At 47.6% G+C, this 21183-nt stretch overlaps 4 protein-coding genes across 6 annotated transcripts; 2 read left to right on the forward strand and 2 right to left on the reverse strand.

The window, feature by feature from the left end:
• Positions 1–1535: 1535 nt before the first annotated feature.
• On the forward strand, positions 1536–7601 carry Slc37a4 (solute carrier family 37 member 4). 3 transcript variants are annotated; one of them, XM_051197247.1, is made up of 10 exons: positions 1536–2001; positions 2821–3160; positions 3813–4091; positions 4367–4610; positions 5088–5246; positions 5463–5548; positions 6046–6159; positions 6306–6371; positions 6681–6819; positions 6928–7601. In XM_051197247.1, the coding sequence occupies exons 2-10, from the start codon at positions 3029–3031 to the stop codon at positions 7092–7094; spliced, it is 1386 nt and encodes a 461-aa protein (XP_051053204.1). In that variant the 5' UTR covers positions 1536–2001; positions 2821–3028; the 3' UTR covers positions 7095–7601. The 3 variants fall into 3 exon arrangements, with proteins under 3 accessions (XP_051053204.1, XP_051053202.1, XP_051053203.1); XM_051197245.1 differs by lacking the exon at positions 1536–2001 and having other exon boundaries at positions 2111–3160; positions 3859–4091; XM_051197246.1 differs by lacking the exons at positions 1536–2001; positions 6306–6371 and having other exon boundaries at positions 2111–3160; positions 3859–4091.
• Positions 7602–8191: 590 nt separating this feature from the next.
• Positions 8192–11382, reverse strand: Trappc4 (trafficking protein particle complex subunit 4). The gene is made up of 5 exons (XM_051197248.1): positions 11145–11382; positions 10844–11018; positions 9489–9592; positions 8734–8860; positions 8192–8528 (listed from the first exon to the last, which is right to left on the reverse strand). Exons 1-5 carry the CDS (start codon positions 11317–11319, stop codon positions 8450–8452), a joined length of 660 nt encoding a protein of 219 aa, XP_051053205.1. The 5' UTR covers positions 11320–11382; the 3' UTR covers positions 8192–8449.
• Positions 11383–11625: 243 nt separating this feature from the next.
• Rps25 (ribosomal protein S25) lies at positions 11626–13729 on the forward strand. Its single transcript, XM_051197250.1, has 5 exons — positions 11626–11749; positions 11980–12075; positions 12749–12932; positions 13460–13555; positions 13641–13729. The coding sequence occupies exons 1-4, from the start codon at positions 11747–11749 to the stop codon at positions 13549–13551; spliced, it is 375 nt and encodes a 124-aa protein (XP_051053207.1). The 5' UTR covers positions 11626–11746; the 3' UTR covers positions 13552–13555; positions 13641–13729.
• On the reverse strand, positions 13654–20375 carry Cenatac (centrosomal AT-AC splicing factor). The gene is made up of 10 exons (XM_051197249.1): positions 20151–20375; positions 19895–20058; positions 19413–19511; positions 16260–16326; positions 16124–16186; positions 15797–15861; positions 15574–15682; positions 15091–15121; positions 14207–14296; positions 13654–14068 (listed from the first exon to the last, which is right to left on the reverse strand). The coding sequence occupies exons 1-10, from the start codon at positions 20268–20270 to the stop codon at positions 13878–13880; spliced, it is 999 nt and encodes a 332-aa protein (XP_051053206.1). The 5' UTR covers positions 20271–20375; the 3' UTR covers positions 13654–13877.
• Between the last annotated feature and the right edge of the window lie 808 nt (positions 20376–21183).

The raw sequence follows: 21183 nt of genomic DNA on the forward strand, positions 1-21183 counted from the left end.
AGTGCTGGGACTAAAGGTGTGCACCACCACTGCCCAGCTTTGCTTTTTGTTTTATGATATTCTCTGCCTTGGAACTTGCTTTGTAGACCAGGCTGGCTTCAAACTCAGATCCCTCTGTCTCTATCTCCCAGGTGCTGGGATTAAAGGCCTGTGCCACCATCCCCTGGAGCTTGCTTTTGAAAGACCACAGTCCTTGGTTCTGTCATCTGCTTAAGAGCAGAGTCTGGTATAAACCAGGTTTCAGTTGATATTTGTTGAATTAAAGTTCAGCCCCAACCAGAGCTAGTGGGAGCTCACAGACTATGGACTGACAGTTAGGAAACCTGCATAGGACCTAACTAGCCCCTCTGAATGTGGGTGACAGTTATGTGGCTTGATTTGTTGTGGGGGCCCCTGGCAGTGGGACCAGGACCTATCCCTGGGTGCACAAACTGGCCTTTTGGAGCCTATTCCCTACAATGGGATAGCTTGCTTAACCTTGATAAGGGGGAAGGGCTTGGTCCTGCCTCAACTTGGTATGCCAGACTTTGTTGTCTCCCCAAAGAAGGCCTTACCCACTCTGAGGAGTGGGCTGTGATGGGAAGGGGGATGGGGTGGGGAACTGGGTTTAGTATGTAAAATAAAAAATATTTAAATAAAAATTTAAAAATGTTCACCAGTAGAGTCCCATTTTATCTCCTCTTCCTCTCTGGCTTTCACTATTCTAAAAGATCTTGGTCTCCAGTATTGAGTACTTAAAAAATCTCCAGCCATTTTCCTGTGGGAAATTCTGAGGTGTCCTAAATTCAAATACAAAGGCAGAAAAAAAGAGGAGAGATGTGTTAGTGGGCTCTTTTTTGCATTAGACAAGATCTCACTATGTATATCTGACCTGGAACTCACTATGTAGATGAAGCTGACTTTTCTGTTGTTGTTGTTCAACACATGGTTTCTTTGTGTAACAGCTGTGGCTGTTCTGGAACTTGCTCTGTAGACCAGGCTGGCCTCAAACTCACAGAGATCTGTCTGCCTCTGCCTCCTAAATGCTGGGATTAAAGGCGTGCACCACTATTGCCTGACAGGGTGAGAATTCTTAATTTAAAAAAAATTTAAGTCCTGGGGTTGGTAGTACGGGCTCTCACCCCACCCCCATATACATATACATATACATTAAAAAGATTTAAAAGAACCCAGTTTCCTCAGGACTATATTGTTTTGTCTATTTTCCCATTAGCCTGACCACGACATAAAATTCCATATTGTGCTGAAGACTGCATTTGTTTCTTAGAGAAAATACCAAGCCCCTACAAATAGTGATTGTTTCTTTAATTTTCTTAATGTGCACGGTAAATGGAAACTGGTCGGTGGAGAGTAATGAGACTTGTGCTCAGCCTATAAGCGTCACAGGGGCAGCACGGTGACAGGGCCGATGGCAGCCAGCCGCAAGACGAAGCCGAGGCCCGCCCACCTCTGTGCGTGCGCACCAGCCTTCCTCGAGCCCCGCCCCCGCCCCGTGGGGTTACAGTCTCTGTCCAGGTAGGGATGGCATGCGAGGGAGCAGCGTCAGTGAGGGCGGGGCCCGAGGGCAAGTCTGGGGCCTTGGGGCTCCCCTGACTTCCGACTGCGGAGGAAGCTGTCCCTGTGACTGCCCTTCCGGGATGGCGACACTTCCACGGGCCAGGGATAGCGGCAGTGCAGACGCCGCGCCCTCGTGGCTGCAGCGCTCCGATACCGAGGCTCGCGGCTCTCCTGCTCCTGTCCCCAGGACCCGCAGTTCCCAGCCTGGAGTCGGGTGTCCCGGGTGGCTTGAGGACACAGGGTGCTGGGCAGGTGCCGATCGGCGCCGCCCGCCCATCCTGACAGGCCGAGCCTGGGCCACCAAAGCGAGGGACCTCCCGAGGCTACGTGCCGCTCCCTTGCGCTCACTCCTGCACCTACGACCTCGCAGCTGAGCGGAAAGCCATGGTGACATGCTGCGGTGCCCACACCCCCGCGGGACCGAAGCCTGACTAATGTCGCAGGGTAATGGGGACCCAGAGGCAGCTCTGAGGGCTGTCACCCAGACCTGAGTCCTTAGCTCTCCTTCTATATGTCACCGTGGCTTGAACTGAGTAACACCCCCCCCCCCCGCTACAATTCTGCAACTACTGCAGCTAGTTAGCTCCCCTTACCCACTGATGTGCTTTGTACATTTCAGTGACTGAGGCCAGCCAAAGAGGGAAAATGAAATGGGAAATTATAGAAATAAACCATTAATAGGCTTTAAGAAACTTTTATTATGGTGCATTGTTGTAATTGTTCTATTAATTTCTTACCAGCCCTAATTTATATATTTAAGCTTTGTCATTGTGTACATAAAGGAAGTGTATGCATTGTTCACTATGACCACCATGAGGGGGTCATGGAATGTTTCCCGCGATAAAGGACATACGTATTAGGAAAGTTATACTCCATTGTGTGCTAAGCCTTGGGAGCAGTGAGCTCTAGAAGGCTCAGAAGTGGGGATTTTAGTGCACTGATTGAAAGAGACTGAGCATAAAAACCTTCCATGATGCCTGGCAACCCGGAACCCTCATTGAACCTGAGTGAATGAGAAAGTTGACTAAGGGAGGAGGGCAATACTGAGCTCAGCTCCATTCATCTTTACCCCTGCCTCCCCTGGGCTCATGCAGACAAAAGTAATTAGGCTGAGTCTTTAATCACAGCTGGTTTCACAGGCAAGAAGACATGGAAAAGGAGGGAAAGGCAGAAATCCTGGGGACAGGCACGCCTCCCTCTGGGACCCCCTTCTCCTCCCCCACTTTGGCTTTCAGTAATCTACTGTTTTCTTGTCTCCCTCAGGACACTGGGTTCCCTAGTTGCTGCCCCAGGCTTAATGATTGTCCAGACGGTGGCTATAAAGAGGCTGGGTGGAGGAGGGAGCTGAAAAACCCAGCTCAGCAGATCCGGGCACCAAGAGCTGCAAGCAGGAGCAGTCAAGAGGCTGTGGTCAGAAGCACTGTGACCTGCCCTACAGGGCCAGCTTTTTCTGCCATGGCAGCCCAAGGATATGGCTATTATCGCACTGTCATCTTCGCAGCTATGTTTGGGGGCTACAGCCTGTACTACTTCAACCGCAAAACCTTCTCCTTTGTCATGCCATCCTTGGTGGAAGAGATTGCTCTGGACAAAGATGATTTGGGTGAGCCTTGGAAGGTTAGGGTAGTGGGCTGTGGCATTGATACACTGGTTGGAGTGTGGTGTGTATAAGCATGAAGTGTTCGTGTAGAGTCAGTCAAGCATGTACCGAGTACAGAGGCTGAGTTCCATGTGTGTGGAGGACTGGGGCTAGCTGCTTATCTGGTGTGTATGACAGTGACCTACATGTACCACAGAGACACTATTTAGAGGGGACTCCGAGCATGGTTTTCACACCTGTGGGTGGGTACATACTTTACCTGCAGGTTAGTGATCACTGGGAAGGTAACACTCATGATTTGATGTGACCTGTCATGCTACTGGAAGGAGGAATAAGATCTTTAACTAGAGCCCTTCCCTCCCCATTCAGACATGGTGGGGTAATAGAACTTGAGGCCCTTGGTTTGGCATTCAGGGTGAGAAATGCAAATTCCAGGGAAGAAATCATCATCCTTCTAGTTTGGAAAGCTGCAGATAGAATTATCTGAGGCTGAGACGTTCCAAATCAGCCCAGGCCTATGACGAATGGCTCAGCAGGTAGGAAAGGGTTGAATCCGCAGCACGGGTCCTCCAGGAAGAAACCTGTTTCACCCTGCCAAGCACCTGTACACACCTGACCCCTTGCCTTCCTCCACTCCTCCTATGCCTCTGCCCAGTCCCTAACCCCTCAGGTGTCCTGCTCCCTGCTCCCCTTTGCTGCAGGGCTCATCACCAGCAGCCAGTCGGCAGCCTATGCCATCAGCAAGTTTGTGAGTGGGGTGCTGTCTGATCGGATGAGTGCCCGCTGGCTCTTCTCCTCCGGGCTGCTCCTGGTCGGCCTAGTCAACGTAGTCTTCTCTTGGAGCTCCACAGTACCAGTCTTTGCTGCTCTCTGGTTTCTTAATGGCCTGGCACAGGGGCTGGGCTGGCCCCCCTGTGGGAAGATCCTGAGGAAGGTGAGTGCATCTGACAAGCCTGTCTGGTTGCAGAGGGTACCTAATGAGCACCCCTTCTTCCATCTCTCTTTACCCCTAACCCATAGTAGGTTACTTAGGAGGTCTCTGCCAGCTTCTGCTGCTTGTCAGGATATTTTAGGAGACGGAGAGTGGTGGGATCGGGTGGCAGATGAGGGAATTGGCTCTGCCAAGTAGAAGCACTCTTTCCCTCATCCCTGTAATGTGAGTCTGCTGCACTTGAGCTGCTCCCTATTTTGCCCCCTTCCATCTCACAGTGGTTTGAGCCATCCCAGTTTGGCACTTGGTGGGCTGTGTTGTCAACCAGCATGAACCTGGCTGGAGGTTTGGGACCTATCTTGGCAACAATCCTTGCCCAGAGCTACAGCTGGCGCAGCACACTGGCCCTGTCTGGAGCACTGTGTGTGGCTGTCTCCTTCCTCTGCCTGCTACTCATCCACAATGAACCTGCTGACGTTGGACTCCGAAATCTGGACCCTACCCCCTCCAAGGGCAAAAAAGGTGAGCTTCTTCCAAGCTGACCCCCAAGGCACCCTCATTCACCCTTTACTTGGTACAATTTTGTTAGGACTAGCCTAAGCCTTGCACTGTGCTTGCCATTGGATGCAGGTGAAGGAATGGCAATGGAGGTCAGGTGGGGAAGTAAAATTCTATTCTTGAAAGTCAGAACCAGCACATCCTGGGCCTTCTCTGGTGGCACAGACCTCTCTATTCTGGATAACACCTAAGTTTAAGTGGGTCGGGTGCCTACTTCTATCCGTATCAGTCTCTTTCATTTGCTGAGGCTTTTACAGTAAGGGAGAGGAGAGGAAGGCAGGGGTTTAAGGGGTTACCCTTCACATCAATCCTGCTCGTACCCATAGACTCTGGCCCTGTAAACTGTTAATGAGCAGTGGCTGCTGCTGCTGGTGGTGGTCCAGTGGGGGCAGGCCAGCAGGAGCAGAGCCCAGATCCTATTTGGCCTCTTCCTACCTCCAGGTTCATCAAAGGAGGAGAGCACCCTACAGGATCTGCTGCTGTCCCCCTATCTATGGGTGCTCTCCACTGGCTACCTTGTAGTCTTTGGAGTAAAGACCTGCTGTACAGACTGGGGCCAGTTCTTTCTTATCCAGGAAAGAGGGCAGTCTGCCCTTGTGGGTAAGAGGAGTGTTTGAACAGGGAAGGGTGTGAAAAACAGGAGCCAATGCAGATGGGCTATCCAGGCTCTGCTTCCGTTTATCTACTGACTCCTTCCCTGAGGCTGGGTACCCTTGGAGTTGGGTCTCCGTATCTTGGGATAAGCCGCTGTGGGAGATCCTCGGTGGGAAACACCTTCTCATTTTCCCTTCCTTCTCCCCACAATTCTCCATGCAGGTAGTTCCTACATGAGTGCCCTGGAGGTTGGAGGCCTTGTGGGCAGCATTGCAGCTGGCTATCTGTCAGACCGGGCCATGGCAAAGGTGAGTGAACAGGAAGGACTGTTAAGGAAGAGAGGCCCTTTGTGTCTTCCTTTCATGGCTAGGCTACCCAATGGAGAGATGGGAGTACTGGCATATGGGCTGCTTAGCACAGAAGTTGCATGAGGTAGGAATGATTCCAGGCTTCTCTTATCTGCTTGAGATGTGGAGAACAGACTGGTGGGAAAAGTCTTAACTGATGGCAAAGAAAACCAATATCTCTCAGTAGGCTTCTTCTGTGCCCCAAGACAACTAGGGGTGGACTAGGTGCAGCTACCCAGCACGTGTCCCATGCCTGCCCCAAGGTGGAGGAAGGGATGTTGTGGAATTTGGCCTCAGATCACCGAGCAGCTCTCAGGGCCTCCCAGAGCTGTATGGGGCCAAGAACTGTGACAGACTGCCAAAGGCCTGTCAGCAGTAGCCCTGCTGTGTCAGAGTCCAGGGGTGGGGATGTTTTGCCTTACTTGGAGGGCCTAATATGGCTGGCACTGTATCCCCAGGCAGGGCTTTCTATGTATGGGAACCCTCGTCATGGCCTGTTGCTGTTCATGATGGCTGGCATGGCAGCATCCATGTTCCTCTTCCGGGTAACAGTGACCAGTGACTCACCCAAGGTAAGTATAAAGAGCCTGACAGGCTGCAAGGTCCCCCGGCCAGCTCCTTTTCCCTTTGCAGTGTGTTTATACCTTACTTTCTCTCCAGTACTTTCTGTCCCCCTCCACTCTGGGCCTGGTTTTCTTCTCTTTCCTCTGCTCTCTAGGATGTTGCTTTCTGGACTCCTGCTCTCCATCCTCTGGCTGAGCTCACAGGCTTTACGGAGCACGAGGTGCCTTAAAGATATCTCTGGTTTTCCTCCTGGTCTGTCTCTCTTTTGTTTCATTTGTCCTGCCCCTAACCAGCTCAGCTTGTACAAGTTCTGAAACAGCCAGCATCCAATTCAGAGGGGTGAATGACTCTTATCTCCACCCCCCCTGTCCACCTAAGCCATTGGGGCTGGCTCACTGCCATCTGTATCATCAGCTGTATTGGGAGTGGGGTGAGGATGGCTACTATGGCTTGACTAAAGGCTAGGCACTCTTCTCCTTAGGCAACTGTGGGCACTAATTTTCAATGCTCTCTCTCCCTGCCCTTGCAGATCTGGATCCTGGTGTTGGGAGCTGTGTTTGGTTTCTCTTCTTATGGACCCATTGCCTTATTTGGAGTCATAGCCAATGAGAGTGCACCTCCCAACTTGTGTGGCACCTCTCATGCTATTGTGGGACTCATGGCAAATGGTAAGCAGTACTTTCTGGAATAGCTGCCTTGCTCAGGCCTGCTAGAGGCAGAACTCCCTACCTGCCTTAGCCTCAGATGTGGCTCAGGTTCTTCTCTCTCCCCAACAGTGGGTGGATTTCTGGCTGGATTACCCTTCAGCACCATTGCCAAGCACTATAGCTGGAGCACAGCCTTCTGGGTAGCAGAAGTGATTTGTATAGCCAGCACAGTTGTCTTCTTCTTGCTTCGAAATATCCGCACCAAGATGGGCCGAGTACCCAAGAAGGCAGAGTGAAGAGAGTACTCATTATGGAACATCCCCAATGTCAGCCTCCCTGGCAGGGCATACAAAAGGAGAAGCTGCTCTGGTTAGCATAGACCCTCCACCTTTCTGTGTCTACCCTGTCCCCTTGGACCTCCATGGTGCTGCAAGTTATCAGTGGCTAATGAGATCCCAACTCCCATCCTATGATCTATTTAAATATTTGTTTTTAGACTCCATCAGCTTCTATTTCTATCTTCTAGCAGACAGGCAACTGCATACCCTTCTTCCTTTCCTAGGTCCTATCCTGTCCTCATCTCCTAGTGAGGTGAACCTGTCTCTGCAGCTGCAGAACATTAATGCCTGTGGTTTCTTTTGTACCCCAAGGCTTCTTAGCAGGGGGCAAAGTTATTGCCAATACCTCAGTCACCACGGGAAGAGAGGAAGCCACCATTCTCATCAATACCCTGGGACAAAGGGGGGGAATATAGTGGGCAAGCCAATTTGTTATAGATTAATAAAACTAGATTTGATACTAAACAGTCAGTGGCTCATCATTTCAAAGGGAGACACAAGTTAGAAACAGCTTTCCTTGGGAAAGTATTCTAATCAAAAGGAAAGATTTTTCTCTGGAGTGAGACAGAAGTATAAATGGAGACTTTTAAGTACAGCTCAACATTCAGCTGAACACTATACTTGCAGGGTTGCAGGCAGGTTAAATAACTTGATAGAGGGAGGCCAAAAGCATGGATTCAAATTCAGGCAGGCCATCAGTAACTGGCTTGAGGACTTTGAAGCACAGGTATCTTGTAATTTGCTGAATTCTGTCTGTAATAGGATGTACATCCTAGGGTTAGAGTGTATATTGAGCTAAAAATTAGCTTGTTTCTAAATGCTAATAAGTGCTCCACTGTCCACTGCCACACCTCAGGCTCCCAGGAAAGCAGCAATTCTGGGACTGCATCTAGGGCTCAAGAATCAAACTCTGTTAGTTAATGAACATCAATTTGTTTGGCTTTCTACTAGAAGGGAGTAGATCACCTTCATAGAACATCCTTGCCATTTCTGCCTTCTCCTCCCATGCCTTTCTCCCAAACCATAAGATAGAACAGCAAACACCGGAACAAAGGAATGTTTATTTACAGCACTGCTAAGCCAGCTTCCTCCATAAATAAATCTGTACAGAGTAGGGCATGGGACTGTGATATATACAGAAGGGTAGAGAACATGGCACTCTTCCAGGATCCATCCCCATCACCAGGCTCAGTGTTCTCCCATTTTCAAGTATATTACCAGGGCTACTGCAATAGGATCCTCACTGGAGTATAAACAGCAAAGCCCTTCTGCAGCATGTCTCAGACTGCTGGAGGGTGCATTCCAGGTTCAGCCTATGACCCAGGTCCAAAAGTGCCAGCCTTCTCTGCCACCTCTAGAGCTAGCTTCAGGTTTTGGTCAAACAGCTCACATCTAGGCCAGACGCAGAAGACAAAAAATATTGTGAGGTGAGACTTCTGCCACAAAGGGCAGAGGGAGAATTAGCAGAAACTATTCAAAGAACATGACGCACAAGGAAACCCTGTGTTCTTGAGATGAATAGAGCTGGGGACTGTGATCACACTTGAAGTGACTTGGGAGACAGCTTTGACAGTATCTGGGAAATGGGACTACCTACCTGATGGGCATTTCCAAGGAGTAGAATGGATTCTTGAGGGCAAAGTCTGAGTAAATCTCATAAATTTTTCGGAGAAGAGAATCTATTCCAGCTTGCCTAGGATCTGCCAGGACCACAAACTTGATCCCTGGAGAAAGGCCAGGAACAATTACCCACGAACAGAGAATGCAGCAAATATCATCCTGTATTTTTTGCGGCCCTTTCAATTTTGTAAAGTACTTCCATAAGCCCATTTTTACTTTGTCTCTATTGCCATATCAAGCAGCTAACAGGAGGCTAGAGATGAAGTGACTTCGCTGTCACCAGGTGAATGAGTGACCAGACTTGGGGTCTAACTGCCATTTTCAGTCTTGGAATCCCTCAGCAGAAACAGGACAAGCAGAAGATAAAACTCTGGCAGTTCAGTTATCTGCATCAAGGAGTGAAGCAATGACAAGCAGGATCCAAAGGCCATGTCTATTTGGCTTTCAAATTTTATTTGGAACAACACACATTTCAAAACGTGTGAAACCTAACATTCATGTGGATTTTATCCAAATCCAGGATAACCAGGGTTGAGCACACTGGGTGACATAAACAAAATCAGCCTCTGATTAAATATTGGCTTCGGAGTCACAAAACAAATGGATGTGTTTGTACAAATGTCCCTAGAAAACCTGACACCATTCCTGTCCTTGTTTACCCTAGCTTCCTCTGGTCCATCCCTTGGTCCCATCTGCCCCATCTATCACTCTGACACCCCTGTAGGGACATACCTGTCAGTGTTTGGAAGCAGTGCAGTTTGAATGTGTCTGTTTCCAGCATCTCAATGCCTGAACTTCCCTGTTCCGGAGACAGCTGGGAACCAATGGCAAAGAGCCTGTATGCAAGGGAGGTAAAGTTGGAAATGTACCAGGTGATGTATGGGAAAAGTGTTCCTCAAACTTTTCCAATCAGGTACCCAATCTTCTGAGTTCACTTCACAGCCTGGGACAGTCAGGAGAAAAATCTGTGACCTACCTAGCAGGACCGTCAGAGTTTCTTTTACATTCATGTACCTTCTTATACATTGTACACTATACATTTTGCTATGAAAAACTGTTCCCCTAAGATTTATTTAATCGTTTTTAATTTTATTTATGGTCTTAATTCTGGTCACAGTCACCTGCCGGCAGTGAAGTCACTTCATCTCTAAGCCTTCTTTGTAGACTGCTTTATGTAGCAATAAGGACAAAATAAAAACGAGTTTATGGGGCTGGAGAGGTGGCTCACAGATTAATAGTACTGGCTGCTCTTCCAGAGGACCTGGGTTCAAGTCACAGCACCTACATGACAGTTCACAACTGTCTGTAATGCAGCTCAAAGTGAGTTGACACCCTTATTCTGACACAAATGCAGGCAAAACACCAGTGTACATAAAATAAAAACAAATGTATATATTAAAAAAAAGTTTATGGTAGTTGTGTGAGTATCTGTATGTGTGCATACCACATGTGTGCCTGATACCCATTGAGGGTAGAAGGCAGCGTTGAACCCCTTGGAATTGTAATTACAGCTGTGAGCCACCATGTGGACACTGGCTCTCTGCAAGAGCAACATGCACTGAGCCATCATTCCAGCCAAAATAGGAACCATTTTACACTAAAAATGTTACAGCTAGGGAATACGTGTATACCCTCTTAGTTCATGGCTATGCCTATGTCAACAAACCTCACACCACATGGGAGTCACAGGAAGACTTAATTCAATTACCTTTATTTCCCACACTTGGGGGGGGGGCAAAAAGAAGTGGATCTCTGTGAGTTGGAGGTCAGCCTAGTCTACAGAACAAGTTCCAGGGCAGCCAGGGCTACACAGAGAAACCCTCTCAAAAAATCAGCATAGATAAATAGACAGAATTCAATTACCTTATGTTAAATATAAAGAAACTAAGGCTAAGAGGAAGAAGCTGAGTTAGACAAGATTAAACTACCTCAAACCTGGATATATTCTATCAGTTATTTCTTCATGAAACCAAAACTCAGCCATCTCTTAAATACAAACTGATCGTCAGTACACATTAAACACTTTAGCCATCCTAGAGATAGGTTCTGGGCAGTAAACGTTTAAGGGGGGCGTGGAAAGGACTTACGAGTGGAACATGGAAGCCAGCATGAGCTTCTCGTTAGAGGTAAGTCGGGGCCGGCCGAATCGAATGGACACCGGGTAATTTGCAGAGTTACCCAGATACTCCAGCACTTCTTTCCCGTCGGCCGTGTACTTGCCATTCACATCCACGCCGTTGATGGCCAGGACTGCGTGACCCACTACAGAAGAGAGCCTAAGCATCAGAGAGGCTCGGGTCCACTCCCCCTTTTATTCCGACTCCCAATCCTGCCCCCTCCCGCCAGCCCACTTCTGCAGAGCCGGCCCCGCCCTCGAACCCAGCCCACCCCGGATGCCGTCGCGCTGGCCGAAAGCGACCAGGACTCGCTCATCGTGCAGTTTCAGCAGCAGGTCCAGCGGGTAACTGAAAGTTTTCTCGGCCTCAGCCCGCGGCGAGTAGCTGTCCCACTGGTAAATCAGGCCACCCGCTTTGTTCACCACGTACACACTAAAAATCGCCATCCCTGCGCTACCGCTGAGGCGCTACGACCCGGCCTCTTGAGGACGTCCCAGCCCCGGAACTGCGGTCATGGCTCCGCCTATGCTCCCTCCCCCCCGCCCGAGGCGCACGCGCAGACCGAACGCCCACAGTTCGAAGAAACACGTTTCCGGGAACTGGTCTACTGTTTCTCGGTACCAGACGAGAGCTTTAGTGGCTGTGGGGTGACCCGCAGCAGAGCCTAGGGGGCGTGGCTTGCAGGTTAGAAGCCCCGCCTCCCATCCCGGCTCACAGGTGGGCGAGGCGGAGCTTGTTAAAGCGTGGTCCCACCCTTGCCCCGGAAGTACTTTCTCAAGGCTGAGGTTTCTGGGATTGCTGGCGAGGCGGTCTTCCTTTTTTCCGACATCTTAGGGAGGTTGCAGTGGTCGTCGCCACTCTCCGAGCTTCATCATGGTGAGGCTCGCCAGTGTTGAGCAGCGGGGTTCAGAGGGCCGAGCGGTGCTGGGGGACGCTGAAGGCAACGCTGCACGGAGCGCTTCCTGATCTGCGGGGCTGCGTCTCAGGGCTGCCTCGGGCACTGCGTCCATGTGCTCCGACGGCGCCGCCATGGGTGGGTGAAATACAGCAGTCGGGGAGACGCGGGCCACCCTATGACCATCCTGCACTCCCTCTTATTCCCATAGCCGCCTAAGGATGACAAGAAGAAGAAAGATGCCGGAAAGTCGGCCAAGAAAGACAAAGACCCAGTAAACAAGTCTGGTGGCAAGGCCAAAAAGAAGGTAGGGGGATAGCCATTTGTAATAGATTCTGATTCTGGGGGAGACCTTCCCTAAATCTGTGCTGTGATTTTTTTCTTCAGATCGTGAATTCTAAAATTATACTGTTGACTTTTCTCATTCTTTTCATTATTTCAAGAATATGGTGGTACCATAGTCCTTTAAAACAATGGTTCTCAACTTTCCTAATGCTGCGACCCCTTTATTCAAGACAGTTATGATAACCCCCCAACCATAAAATTATTTCGTTGTTACCTCATAACTGTAGTTTTTGGTTGGGTTTTCTAGACAAGGTCTCTATGTGATAGCCCTGCCTGTCCTGGAATTCACTCAGTAGACCAGGCTGGGCTCAAATTCAGAGATCCGGCTGTTTGCCTCTCATTCGCAACCACCGAACCGAGAGTATAACGTTGCTATCGTTATGGCTCAAAGTGTAGATATTTGATATTCGACCCCTAGGTTGAGAACCACTGGTTTAAAGCCACAGTGGAAAAGTGTATAAAGTCTTTGGTTCAAACCACAGCCTTCTAACAGCTGCTGTCACATTTTCTGTTACCAGGCTCTAAAGCTATGTCACTTAGTTTGATATCTGGAGGGGTTTCTCAGACTTGTGTTATTTGGGAAAGGATGGTTCTACCAGAATTCCTGACTAGTGCTTACTTGTTTTTATGAGCAGAAGTGGTCCAAAGGCAAGGTTCGGGACAAGCTCAATAATCTAGTTCTGTTTGACAAAGCTACATATGACAAACTCTGCAAGGAAGTACCCAATTATAAGCTTATTACTCCGGCTGTGGTCTCTGAGAGACTGAAGATTCGAGGGTCCTTGGCCAGAGCAGCCCTTCAGGAGCTGCTTAGTAAAGGTAAAACATAATGTCCTGTATTTTTGGTGAGTGGGTTGGTTTGGTTTATTTTATTTTATTTTTATAATAAGGGTTTTGCTTTGGAGCCTGTCCTAGAACTCAGATACCCCTGCCCCAGCCCCCTGAGCACTGGGATTAAGGGCAGGAGCCACTTCCACCCCACTCGCACCATCCTGCACTCAGACACACTTAAGTTTGTAGAAGTAAATCCTAAAAGCAGCTATATTGATGGCTCACACTAGTGATCTCAGCACATTGAAGGTTAAAAGATCCCAATATCCAGGCCAGTATGGGCTACGAAGTAAGACCCTCTTTCAAATACCACTCTAAGAACTTAGGGTCTAATTGTTAAGTAGTAATTCTTTTTAGCAAAGAAATAGAAAAACCATCTTTAAAAAGAAAAATATCCTTGGGGCTGGAGAGATGGCTTAAACCCTTCCAGAGCATCATCAGGTGGCCTCGGATACATTCATGCAGCAAGACCTTCAACCATTAAAATCTTAAAAAGCCGTACCCTTTCTCCCTAGGGCTTATCAAGCTGGTTTCAAAGCACAGAGCCCAAGTAATTTACACCAGAAACACAAAGGGTGGAGATGCCCCAGCTGCTGAAGATGCATAAACAGGTGAGAATCTAAGGTCTCTTAGCTTTGAAATACTGTGTATTCCCTCTGAGATATTTTGATTCTGATTTTGTTTCTTTATTTGCAGGTTCAATCAGCTGTACATTTGGAAAAATAAAACTTTATTAAATCAAATGCATGGGTGCTTCTGTTTCCTAATAAAGGCAACTGGAGATGTTTTGGTCTCAGGAATAATAGTTGGAATGGGTGCGCTGGCCATGAGATTGTAGGAGGATCTGATGGGGACTTTCAGCTTTTTCCTTTATGTGGCTGCTTGCTTCTTGTGTCAGCTTCAGCTTTGAATTGATGCCTGAAAGGAATTTAATCATAGCAAGATTAGTAGAAAATATATGAGGTAGCTAATTAAAAGTCTGGATACTTGCCTGGATTGCCAGCGACGACCATTATTCCATACTCTTCCAAAAGAAGGCAACCAGCCTGCACTCGTGTTTGAACTGTGGTCAAAGTTGGCCCCAACTCGTTCTGGGGGAAGTTTCTTCAGTTTTTGTTTTTCTTCTGCAAATAGGGAATATGCTGATCTGACTGAACTCAAGTAGTTTTGTCTCAGACTGCTAAGTAATTGGACCTGTTGACATGGTGCTGCGTTGCAGCCAGCTTAGCAAATGGCATTAAATGTGAAGTTAAAGAACTTACTTTCTTTAAGAAATTCTTCATAGGAAGGCCCTATCGGTAGGTTTCCAGAGCTGTGTTCTTCCTCTTGGATCATCCATGGAGGTGTGGCGCCTGAGACAAAGGAAAACCCTTTACTATATAACATTTTCCAGCCAGGAGTGCTTAAACCTGGGGTTTCTGGAGCTTGTGAGTGCAAGTGTAAGCCTTTAAACATTCAGGAAGCAGAAGGAGGTGTGTTTCTTTTAATAGGAGGCCAGCCTGGTCTACAAAGTGAGTTCCAGAACATCATTTAGCCACCTTACTTTATGTGGCAGTAGCTCATTTTTATTTGACTAATTATTTTGGTTGGCATTTTCTTTTTTGGAGCTGGTATAGTTCAAGCTGGCTTCAAAGTCAAGACCTTCCTGCCTCAGCCTCCTAAATGCTGGAGTTAAGGTTGGTTGGTGGTGACACATGTCTTTAATCTTCTGCACTGGGGAGGCAGATCTCTTGAGTTCCAGGATAGGCTCCAAAGCTATCTCTCTTGGAAAGAGTCACTGAAACACTTGGTTTCAGCTACCCTGGCTAGTCAGTAAGCTCTCAGGGTTCATCTGTCTCCAACAGTGCTAAGGTTATAGCTAGCTTTTTGCATAGAGAGGTGCTGGGGATTGGGAGCTGGGTCCTCAATGTTTGTAGATAAAGTACTCTATAGCACTTCAGAAATTGTTTCAGGAGCTCATGGCCAGCATGAGCTAAGGATTAGCCTGTATCTCACACCTTCAATCCCAGCACTCAGGAGGCACAGACAGGCCAATCTCTTGAGTTCAAGGCCATTCCCAGTCATGGCTACAAATTGACACCATGTCTCAACAACAAAAAACCCTAGAATTGTCTAGCAGATATAGAAACACTGGTCAGAAACTTACCTGAATGTATATTACCAACTCCAGGTGTATCCTGTGGTAAAAATGGGGAGAAAACTATGAGATACAATACTCAGAGCTAGAGAACTGACAGTGCTACTTCTGAAGAATTCCAATCACTGGAAACAGTCCCAAGGTGGGATTGAAGTAAACAGGAGGTAAAAGAGGTCAGTAGTTACACAGCAATATGGAGAACAGAAGTGAGTGCTATGACTCAATAGCAGGGTGGAGGGGCATAATTTCAGATGCCTGTAGGTTACCCAAGTGTGGATACCCTATATGAAGAGTAGGTGGTGAGACTGGTATTCCTGAGTGGAAGCTGTTAGGAGTAAAGGCTGCATAGAGTCTAGGAACACTACCACAGAAGGGTGTAGCAAGGGAAAGCCAACAAGAGCTGCAGATGGCTAGAATAGGTAGGAAAAAACAGGGCTATCTTGGACCTGAGGGGGTCAGTGACTCTTGGTTTGCTTGTCCATCGTACAGTACCTGATGGCCAATGAATGTTAGATGCTGTCCTGTCTCCATCCAGTCAAGCTCTGGAACACGTTCCAGGTCCAAGTGTGATACCTGCTGTGAGCTGGAGACTACTATATGGCTGAAAAATAGGGGAGACAGGCTGGCAGATGAGGTCCTTGAGCAGTGGGGATCACAAAGATTAGAGCCGTCCCCATTTTCCAGCATCCAACTCAAGAGTTTCCTGGTAACTTACCCGTTGGCTGCTTCCCAGCTTCCTGATGCTGAAGAGCCCTCTTCTGGATCTGGCTCTGCCTGAGGCTGAGTTTGATTCAGGAAAAATAAATGTGTCTAAGGTGCTTAAGAGCCTGCCTGGACCATGCCCCCACACTCCAGACCCCAGTATCTTATGGAGGGTACTGCCCATTTTGCCAGCTCCCAGCCCTGCCCACATCTCCATTGAGGCATATGGACTTGTGACCCATTAGTTCTCTGAAGAGAGCTGACTGTTGAAATGCTGGACCGGGGAAACCAGGCATCAGTGGATTTGGATACTGCTCTGGGTCCTCCGAGGGAAACCAACCTCTAAGACAGATCGGACCACTTCCTGCCGACTCTGTTCTATGTCACGGATTTGAGCAGCCATCTGTGGGAGGAAGAATGCTTAGGGTGGTTCAGGATCATGGGGAGAGGTCCTTTTCAGAGGTCTTTCTTCCTACCTCTTTAATCACCTCATCCTCTTTTTCCTCATAGGAATCCAGGCTCTTCACCATGGATTTCTTAAACCTAAAAATAAAGAAATTATAAAAATACTGGAAAGGGCTGGGTGGTGGTGGCGCATGTCTTAATCCCAGCACTGGGGAGGCAGAGGCACGTGGATCTCTGTGAATTCAAGGCCAGCCTGATCTACAAAGTGAATGCAAGACAGCTAGGACTATTATACAAAGAAACCATCTCTCAGAAAAAAAAAAAAAAAAAACAAAACAAAAAAAAAAAAAAAAAAAAAACAAGAACAAAACAACAAAAAATTGAAAAGAGATAAATTAGCCTAGAACTCCAGCCCCACTAGTTGTAAAGATAGCTTTTAATTCTGAGGGGGAAAAAACTGAGACGGAGTCTGAATGTATACCTTGGACTAGCATAGAACTCCCACCTCAGCCATTTGAGTGATGAGATTACAGGGACGAACATGCTCAGTTTAATTTTGAGAATTTGCAACTCACAAAAACAAAATGGTAAAACTCTCATCTGGGTACACTGGTCACACTGACATGCCAGCCCACTATTCACCCTGCATTTATTTTCTTTTTAAAAATCACTTGTTTGTTCTGGTTTCTAAAGACAGAGTTTCTCTGTGTCGCCTGACTGTCCTGGAACTCACTCTGTACACCAGGCTGGCCTCAAATTCAGAGATCCACCTGCCTCTGCCTCCTGAGTTCTAGGCTTAAAGTTGTGCAGCACACTGGCCAGCAGATTTTCTTAATTGTTATGAGTACAGGTGTTTTGCTTGCATATATGTTTGTTATGTTTGTACCCCATGTGCATGTCTAGTTTCTTCAGAGAACAAAAGAGGGTGTTGGATCCATTGAAGCTGGCTGTGAGTTGCACAATTAGTGGAGTGCAACTTGAGTGAGCTCAAGTCTTCTGCAAGAGCAACAAGTTCTCTTAACTGCTGAGCCATTATTTCCAGGCCCTGCAGTTTCCCTGCAGTGAGATTCGGGTTAACATTTTCTGATAGGAATATTATACTGCTCGTCTCCCATTGTTTGTTAGCACTTAGGCTGTTGTTACCAAGGCCACTCTTGACCACTTAGCCTTTATACATAAAAAATTCATAGGATATTTTCCTATTTAAATCTCTCCACTTTTTACCTGTATCTTCCTTCTGCCACAGTGGAAAAACTATGGTCCCCAACAACGTATTTATATTTGTTAAAAAATGGAGCTAGAGAGATGCCTCTGTGGTTAAGAGCACTGGCTGGCTGCTCTTCCACAGAACTCTGGTTTGAGGCCCAGCACCAACATAGTGACTCATGGAGACTATCACTCCAGTTCCAGGGGATCTAATGCCCTCTTCTAGCTTTAGAGGGTATCAGACACAAATGATAAACAGATACACATGCTAGGAAAAACCCATATATATAATTTTTTCTAAAAGCACATACTACTGGACTCCCTTAGTTCTCAGCATCCATGTTGGGCAGCTGGCAACCACCTGTAACTCCAGATCCAGAGGGATTTGATGCTTCTGGCTTCCCTGTGCAGCATCACTCATGTGCATATACCCAACAGACATAGACACACATATATACACAAACATAAAATAATAAGTCTCTCTCTCTCTCTCTTTTTTTTTTTTTTTTTTTAGCTGTCCTGGAATTCACTTTGTAGACCAAGCTGGCCTCAAACTCAGAGATCCACCTGCCTCTGCTTCCTGAGTGCTGGGATTAGAGGTACGTGCCACCACTACCTTTTTTAAAAAAATAAATCTTTTTGTTTGGTTGATTGACTTTTGGTTTTTCAAGACAGGGTTTCTCTGTATTGTTTTGGAACCTGTCCTGTAACTCGCTCTGTAGACCAAGCTGGCTTCAAAGTCATAGAGATCTGTCTGCCTCTGCCTCCTGAGTGCTGGGATTAAAGATGTGTGTCACACCACATTTGACTTACCTTCTAACTTAGAAAAAAAAGCAAGGTGCAAAAGAGCGTACAAATGCAGATTATAGGTGCACACCTATAATCCACCACCAAGAAGGCTAAGACAGGAGCCTTGCCTGTTTTAGGACAGGATCTCACTATGTAATCCCTGCTGGCCTCTAAATCGAGATCTCTGGCTTCCACTGTCCTACTAGCAGTATTAGGTCAGCTTGGTCTACAGAGTGAGTTCTAGGACTTCATAAAGAAACTGTCTCCTAGGGGCTGGAGTAATGGCCTATCAGTTAAGAGCACTGCCTGCTCTTCAGAGGACCAGGGTTCAATTCCCAGCACCCACAAGGCAGCTCACAACTGTCAGTAACTACAGCTCCAGGGGATCCAACAGCCTCACACTAATGCACATAAAATAGAGTTAAGTTAAAATAAAAAAACAAAACAAAAAAACAAGAAAGGCCTTCATTAAAAAAAAAAAAGAAAGAAACTGTTTCCTAAAAGAAAAAGAACTCATTACTACCCTCATTAATAAGTTTCTATATATCTTCATTCACTAATCAAAGATCGTGTGCAGGAGGCTAAAGAGATGGTTCAGAGATTAAAAGCATTAGCCACTCTCAGAGACCCAGGTTTAAAGTCATACTGCAGCTCACAGCCACCTGCAACTCTAGTTCCAGAGGATCACATGCCCTCTTCTGGTTCTAAGGCAAGAAATCCTCTTGTTTCAGCCTTCCAAACAGCAGGGACTATAGACCTAAGGAACCACACCACTTGTCACATCCTTTGTGTGGGCACATTCAATACAGAACTTGGCAGGCAGGTTGGGGGTATACTAATAAAAAGTGCTATGGAAGCAGTAGAAAATAATGAAGTCCCTGCTGGACTTCCCAACTCATTCACTTATTCTGGGTGTGTTAAGACATATAGCCTGGGCTGTCCTGGAACTTGAGATCCTTCTGGTTCAGCTGGGTACTGGAACTATGAGTGTGCACCAACATACTTGACTCTGAACTTCCCAAATATGATTTTGTTTTTGAGATAAGGTCTCATTCTGTAACCCAGACTGGCTTTGAACTCTCTAGAATCCACTTTCAGCCTCCCTAGTCCTGGATACAAATGTCAGTCATCATGATCCCTTGAGACTTTGCAAGTGAAGAAGCTGTTGTGCCTGACAAAGATCTGGAGAGTTCACTTTGCTACTTTGGCTCTTGTAACAGGTCACTTACCGTGCATAATCCTGGGGAGAGATCAGAAACTTCTCTTTCATTTGGGCATTGGCCTTGTTCTCCCACCAGAATTTGTTGGTGGCTTTCTTGTGCTCTGGGCTGAGAACGGAGAGAGATAGTAATGTTAGCTAGATAATAAAATAGCACTGGGTATCAAAGCATTGCATTGGGGAAGTAATGCAAACTACCATCTGGGTTGCTTCCTTGAACAAAGCAGAGAGAAGAATATTATTTATTACCAACCCCTTTAAGATCTCAATTTCAGAATTCCTTCCTTCCTTCCAATAAAGTGTAAGGTGGTGTGAGGCTTTTCTAACAAGACCATGGTAGTGAGTGCTAAGACTCCATACACTCCAAGATTGGCAAAGTAATTCAATCAATCTACCCCAATTAAGTCACAAAAGCGACCTTCCTCTCCTCGATTCCAACTTGTGCGTGCATTTCTGTGTGTACCAGAGAGGTGGGTGTTCCCCAGCTGTCACCTGGCCAGATGTTCCAGCAGACCTCCGTGCAGCACTGTCAGGTTTCCGTGGCTCAGGTGTTTTCGCACTTCGCAGCCACAGCAGAGACACCAGCAGCACCGATCGTGCTCGGGGACATAGCGCTCTACCTGAGCGGCACGGACGGCCTTGCGAGCCGCTTCTACCTGCAGGACAGAAACCAGCTAGGGCTCTGAAACCATGAGGCTTCTCGCTGCCCGGGTCGCATTCCCGGCCTCCCCCAGCCTCACGTCCACACCTGAGGTAAAAGCCGCTCCAGAGCCTCCTTCAGCTGCCGCTGGTGCTTGCGGCTGTAGACATGTCCGCGACCACAGAAGAAAGTTTGGCGACACAGAGGACATCGCTGCGGTGGCGCCATAGACCCAGGACCCGCGATCACCTCCACCACCAGCCGGTTTGTCTCCACCCACTGACCCCTGATCCCCACGGGGCGGGGCGGGGCGTTCTCGGGAGCTCTCTGGCTCCTCTAGAGGCCATAGGCGCTAGTGCAATCCGTTCTGCGACTGCGCAGACTATTCACTACTTCGCCCCTCCCACGCGCCCCCAGAAAACCCGGAAGAATCAGTAACATGCCAGGTGTTCTGCGGCATGTGAAAGAACTCGGTGTGGATACACGAGACAGAATCCACGCTCATTAGGACCCCAGACTACGCACTCTCTAGACGTTGACAAAGACCCCAGTTAGACAGCGTAACAAATCAGAACTGGTAATTACAGGGTGCACACTGTCCCCGAGCTTTGTGTTAACGACCCTATTGAATCCTCAGGTTGACGTTTTGTAGTTTAGCATTATTGGCATTTTACGCGCAAGAAAGATTCGGCTCGGAAGAAATGAGGACCACTGAGGAAGGCTACAGAGGTGTTAAGCAGCGGAGTCAGCATCCAGCAAGCCTGCAGGGGAACACTAGGTCTAAGTGATTGTGATCTACTTACAGTCACCCCCACAGAAGTGTTGACTTGCTGGTGGTAATCCTTAATCTTTAAAAGTGCTCCGAAGTAGAATATTCTTTGTAAGCCACTTTTTCCCAGCATTGGCTCGGCAGTCTAAGTCCTTAAACTTTAATGGTTAAGTGAATCCTGTTCTTGTCTGTCGGGGCTGGAGAGATGGCTCAGCCGACAAGAGCATTGACTTCTCTTCTAGGGGACTCTGGTTCAATTCCCAGCACCCACATGGCAGCTCACACCTGTCTCTAACTCCAGTTCCAGGACTCTGACACCCTCACAAGACATACATGATGCAGGCAAAACACCAAAGAACTTAAAATAAATTA

Source organism: Phodopus roborovskii, unplaced genomic scaffold (assembly GCF_943737965.1).
Source record: "Phodopus roborovskii unplaced genomic scaffold, PHOROB, whole genome shotgun sequence".
NCBI classification, from domain to species: Eukaryota; Metazoa; Chordata; class Mammalia; order Rodentia; family Cricetidae; genus Phodopus; species Phodopus roborovskii.

Excerpts from the sequence above, each read along its gene's own strand:
- Slc37a4 (XM_051197245.1), top strand. The coding sequence starts at position 2,707 with ATGGAAAAGGAGGGAAAGGCAGAAATCCTGGGGACAGGCACGCCTCCC. Across the intron at positions 5,549-6,045 it reads CAGACCGGGCCATGGCAAAG|GCAGGGCTTTCTATGTATGG; the intron begins GTGAGTGAACAG and ends CTGTATCCCCAG. Across the intron at positions 6,160-6,305 it reads TGACCAGTGACTCACCCAAG|GATGTTGCTTTCTGGACTCC; the intron begins GTAAGTATAAAG and ends TCTGCTCTCTAG.
- Trappc4 (XM_051197248.1), bottom strand. The coding sequence starts at position 11,319 with ATGGCGATTTTTAGTGTGTACGTGGTGAACAAAGCGGGTGGCCTGATT. Across the intron at positions 9,593-10,843 it reads CTGGCTTCCATGTTCCACTC|GCTCTTTGCCATTGGTTCCC; the intron begins GTAAGTCCTTTC and ends CCTTGCATACAG. Across the intron at positions 8,529-8,733 it reads TCCTTGGAAATGCCCATCAG|ATGTGAGCTGTTTGACCAAA; the intron begins GTAGGTAGTCCC and ends CGTCTGGCCTAG.
- Rps25 (XM_051197250.1), top strand. Across the intron at positions 12,076-12,748 it reads GTGGCAAGGCCAAAAAGAAG|AAGTGGTCCAAAGGCAAGGT; the intron begins GTAGGGGGATAG and ends TTTTATGAGCAG. Across the intron at positions 12,933-13,459 it reads TCAGGAGCTGCTTAGTAAAG|GGCTTATCAAGCTGGTTTCA; the intron begins GTAAAACATAAT and ends CTTTCTCCCTAG.
- Cenatac (XM_051197249.1), bottom strand. The coding sequence starts at position 20,270 with ATGGCGCCACCGCAGCGATGTCCTCTGTGTCGCCAAACTTTCTTCTGT. Across the intron at positions 16,327-19,412 it reads TCTCCCCAGGATTATGCACG|GTTTAAGAAATCCATGGTGA; the intron begins GTAAGTGACCTG and ends CTTTATTTTTAG. Across the intron at positions 14,297-15,090 it reads AGTTGGTAATATACATTCAG|GCGCCACACCTCCATGGATG; the intron begins GTAAGTTTCTGA and ends CCTTTGTCTCAG.